The sequence below is a fragment of the Plasmodium gaboni genome, chromosome 14, assembly GCF_001602025.1.
Source record: "Plasmodium gaboni strain SY75 chromosome 14, whole genome shotgun sequence".
Classification (NCBI taxonomy): domain Eukaryota; phylum Apicomplexa; class Aconoidasida; order Haemosporida; family Plasmodiidae; genus Plasmodium; species Plasmodium gaboni.
The window spans coordinates 2,740,473-2,745,759 of record NC_031494.1 but is presented as its reverse complement, the minus strand read 5'-3'; the positions used below and the strand labels follow the sequence as shown (position 1 = coordinate 2,745,759).

Here is a 5,287-nt window from a genome sequence, read left to right as displayed (position 1 = left end):
ATATATATATATATATATATTTAATATTGTATGTTATTTTTATATATATTTTATCATATTATAAATTTTAACGATATAATATAAAATAATATTATATAAATAATTTTTTATTGGGTTTGTATTTTTAAGGAAAATCTTTATATTTTTGTAATTCATCAAAGAATTTATTATAATGAAAAAAGTAATATATATATAAATATTATTATTCAAAGGAAAGGCTTTTATTAAATTATATATATATAAGTAATATATATATATATAAGTAATATATATATATTATTTATTTCGTATGAAAAATAAGAGGATAAAAAGAAATGTATTTTTTCTTTCATATATAAAGGTTTGAAAAATATTGATTATATATTCATATAACTAAAACTTATATGAAGTCTTAAAATTTTCAAATATAAATATAATTATCTTATAAAATAGGAAATTATAAAACTTTAAAAAGTTTCAATCTTTCATGAATAGTTTTCCATGTATATTTCCTTCACACATAAAAAATAAAATAAAATAATAAAAATAAATAAATCTAAACGATTTTGTTTTTAATATATGTGAATAAATTAGTCTATATATATATAATATATATATATATATGTATAATTATTTATATATTTTTTAAAAAAATATATTATATATATATATATAATATTATAATATATACATATATTTATACACTACATTTTCTACAGCATATATATATATATATATATATACCATTCCTTTTTGTTTAAAGAAAAAAAAAAATTATTTAAAATAAAAATCTAAGAATGATTATATATATGTGTAACTATTTTCGTTAAGACAATTGAAACCATTCCAATAAAAAATTATAATTTCAACTGATATGTTTTAATATGTTCATAGTGAAAAGATAAAACTGTGCGCATGATTTTGTATAAAAAAATAAATTTTTTTTTTTTTTTTTTTATTTCATTTTGGATTTAATTTAATTTATTTTTATTTTATTTTATTTTTTAATTTAAAAAGCAGGCAAGAATTAGGCTACGAAAATGTTAAGTATATTATATATATATATATATATATATTTATTTATAATATATGAAAGATATTATATATAATATAAATTTTATTTTATATATTTATATCAGTTTATATTATTATCATTTGGGGGAAAATATAAAGGTTCAATATTTTTATCTTTCTTTTAATTTTTTATCACATACTATATATAAATATATATATATATATATATATATATATATATATATATATAATAAATAATAATTATATATATGTTTCCATCTGATAATTATTTATCTTCATTAATATATAAATAAATATATATATATATATATATATATCATTATATTTCTTTGTTTACTTTAAAATAAAATGATTAAAAACTGTTAATTTTTTCCTTGTTGAAAACAATGAATGATAACAATTTTTTTGAAGACTTGTACGAATTAAATTTTGAGGATTTTTTAAAAAATTTCATGAGCATATTATTTTCCTCTAAAGAATATGCAAATAATAATAATGATGATATAGATAAATCTGATATATATGAAAATAATAATTATATATTAAAAAACAATGATAAAAAAAAGAGCGCCTTAAGTTTTATAGCAAATAATATTATCAATAATATAGAAAATATAAAATTATATAGAAGAATATATTGGCCTTTACTATTAGGTATATATAAAGCAGATAACTTGGAAGATTTAATTAAAGATATTAAGAAAAAAAGAGATTTATATATACAAGATAAAGAAGAATATATTATTAAACCAATTAACTTAAATATTCAAAAATTAGATCCACAAATATTCCATCCATTGTCATCAGATGATAAAAACCCATGGACATTAAAACAAAAATATCAAGAATTAAAAGAAGAAATCAAACAAGATATTTTAAGAACATATTCTGAAAAAAAAATTTTCCAAAATGAAGAAATTAGAGAAATATTAAATAATATTTTATTTATATGGGCAAAAAAAAATCCAGACATATCTTATAAACAAGGAATGAATGAAATACTAGCCATTTTTTTTATTGTCAACTATCGTGAACACCTTCATAATAATAATGATTTTTATGAAGACCAAAACAAACTCTTTTATAAAGAATTTTCTAACCTTTTTGACAAAGAATATATCGAAGCAGATACATACATCATATTTGATCATTTTATGAATATGGGATTAAAATATTTATTTACATCCATGGATGAAAAAAAAAACTCAACCAATAAAAATACATGTAAAACAGTTCTTTTACATAAATGCACATATATATTTCATAAGTTACTAAAAAATTCGGATAAATTATTATACAATCATTTAATATCATTAAGTATTGAGCCACAAATATTTTTGCTAAGATGGATACGTCTCTTTTATTGTAGAGAATTTCCTATTGACGATACAGTTATTTTATGGGATAATATTTTTGCAGGTAAAAAAAAAAAAAATTAAAATATATTAAAATAGAAAATATATATATATATATATATATATATATATATATATATATATATTTATTTATTTATTTATATTTATATATATATGCTTTATTTTTTTCCAGATTCGTATCTTAAAAATTGCGATTCCAACTTCAATATCGATTTTAAAGGAGATAATATCGAGATAGCTCATATGATATGCAGAATCTTTCCTATCGTGGATTATTTTGCTATTTCCATGATACTATTTATTAGGTCCTTCTTATTAGAGAGTGATGAAAATTATTGCTTGAAGAGACTGTTTAAATACCCTCCTGTAGAAAATATAAAAATTTTAATCGACTTGTCCTTCAAAATCAAACACAGACATGAGAAAAAAGAAAAACATACAAAAAAAGAGGAACCTAATATAATTCACAATAATAATTTAAGTAAAAAAGAAGATATATTTAATTTAACGTTTAACAATAATAATAGTATAACTGGTGAATTAAATATACATAATATAAACAGTAACATGAACAATAACGTAAACAATAACGTAAACAATAACGTAAACAATAACGTAAACAATAACATAAACAATAGTCGTTATAATAATAACAATGATATGAAAAACGAATATATGGACAAAAACAACCACCATTCAAACGTCAATATTTTATCTTATAACAAGATAATACCAAATATACATAAAATTAATAATATAGCTTATATAAATAAAAAACTATTAAAAGTTATTCATAATTTAAACAATTTATATACCTATAATATGATAAATGAACAACATTATAAAACTGAATTACAACAAAATATATTTCATTTGAATGAAATTTATAATGAACTAAAAAACATACAACAATCATATGATGATAGTGTATCAGAAAATATACAATTGGATAAGACGAATGATTTACCCTCCATATATTAGGGTTAACTGTTTTATCCATGTTCACAAAAAAAAAAATTAAAACGTTTAGGAGAATATGAAAGGATATACAAATATATATATTAAACTCATATATGATAATATGGATATAATAATATATAAATATATGTAGAGTTCACATAAATATTTATAAACATATATAAATATTTTTATTTATATTTGTCATTTTTATGTAACTCGAATTCGTTTCTGTAACAAATATTACTCTGATTTTTAAACAGTACCAAATTTAATTAAATTTTACCCGTAAAAAAAAAAAAAAAAAAAAAAAAAAAAAAGAAAAAGAAAAAAAAAATTTTATTTTAAAATATAAATGGTGTTATAAAATGATCGAAAAATTAAACGAAACATGTTTACGTTCCTATGTTCATATGAACCATATAACAAACAAATGTAAGTTATTATATATGTGGATAAAACAAAATGTTGGAATGGTTATTGTTTAATAAGTAAAGATTATTCAATGTGAGAAAAGCAAAACCTGATATGTTAAATTATATCATATATATATATATATATATATATAGACTAAATACATTTCCAATTTATCTATTTATTTTATTTTATTTTATTTTTTATTTTTTATTTTTGTTATTTCATTCCTGTCTATAATTTATTCATAAATTAGTAACTAGCCATTTATTTATATTTTTTTTTTTTTTTTTTTTTTTTTTTTTTTTTTTTTTTTGTACATTTCATATGAACAAATCAGGTTATTTATAAATATTTTCTTCTAAAATATTACTCCCAAAAGAAAAAAAAAATATATATATAATATATAATATGGATATTATGATACTATAAAATGGATGATATTTAAACATATGAGACAATCTATCAATATTATTTACTTTGGAGGAATACATATATTTATTTATTTTTGTGTTCATTTTTCTTTTATTAGAACATAAAAGTTTTTAGGTTTCGAATTAGGTGGTTTTATTATATGCGAATTCGCTTTTAACAGCTATCCATATATAACATTATGATATATATTAAAAAAATAATTAAAATTGTTTTATACTACCTTTTTATTTTTTTGCCTTTTAAATGTTTCATAAAAATATGTATGATTACGAAGGTTATAAAAGATTAATTGTAAAGATTGCTTTCATTGCAAGTACAATGACATTTTGTTTTTCCCTTTTATTATATATTGTTATAAGTTTAATACCACAAAGGCAAAATGAAAACTATGCCGATGTAAACTTAAATACAGAAGAAGATAACATAATTATAACCTATTTATATTTACAAAAAGAAACCTCTTCATCAATATTATCGAAAGAAAAGAAAAATGAGGAGCTCACAAGTAATGAGGATTTAATAGAAGACAGTAAAACAAATGAAATGGAAGAGAAAGACAACAATATAGAAAAGGAAGAAGTTATTAACAACCATTTAAATTAAGGTAAAAGAAAATGTCATAAAAATAATAATAAATTAAACATAAAAAAAAAAAGAAAAAAAAAAAAAAAAGACAGCATTCTGTTATGATTATTTTTAAATTTAATTGTGTTTATTAAAAGTTTGTTACACTTTATGTGTTTCTCTATATTTATTCTTTGTTTTTATTTGTTTTTTTTTGGATGAATAAAAATGTAAAAACAAAACTTTTTATTCATCACATTGAAAATACGCCATTATTAATGATAATACATATTTTAAATACTACTAATTATCAAATATGTAAATATATCACAATATGGATATTTTAAATAAAAAAAAAAAAAAAAAAATTATATGTATATATTTATATATTCATATTTTAATCATAAAAATACTTATTTATTGAATCATATACATATATATATATATATATATATATATATATGTATATATTAAAAAATATAAATATAAAAAAATATATATATATATATATATTTATAAAATATTAT

General features: G+C 17.5%; 2 protein-coding genes across 2 annotated transcripts; both read left to right on the top strand.

Moving 5' to 3' along the window:
* Positions 1 to 1,400: 1,400 nt before the first annotated feature.
* On the top strand, positions 1,401 to 3,371 carry PGSY75_1473100 (putative GTPase-activating protein; the record flags this gene model as incomplete). The annotated part of the gene is made up of 2 exons (XM_018788408.1): positions 1,401 to 2,433; positions 2,563 to 3,371. The coding sequence occupies 2 exons, from the start codon at positions 1,401 to 1,403 to the stop codon at positions 3,369 to 3,371; spliced, it is 1,842 nt and encodes a 613-aa protein (XP_018639780.1).
* A 1,068-nt stretch (positions 3,372 to 4,439) lies between these two features.
* On the top strand, positions 4,440 to 4,799 carry PGSY75_1473000 (hypothetical protein; the record flags this gene model as incomplete). Its single annotated transcript, XM_018788407.1, has 1 exon — positions 4,440 to 4,799. One exon carries the CDS (start codon positions 4,440 to 4,442, stop codon positions 4,797 to 4,799), a length of 360 nt encoding a protein of 119 aa, XP_018639779.1.
* Positions 4,800 to 5,287: the final 488 nt, after the last annotated feature.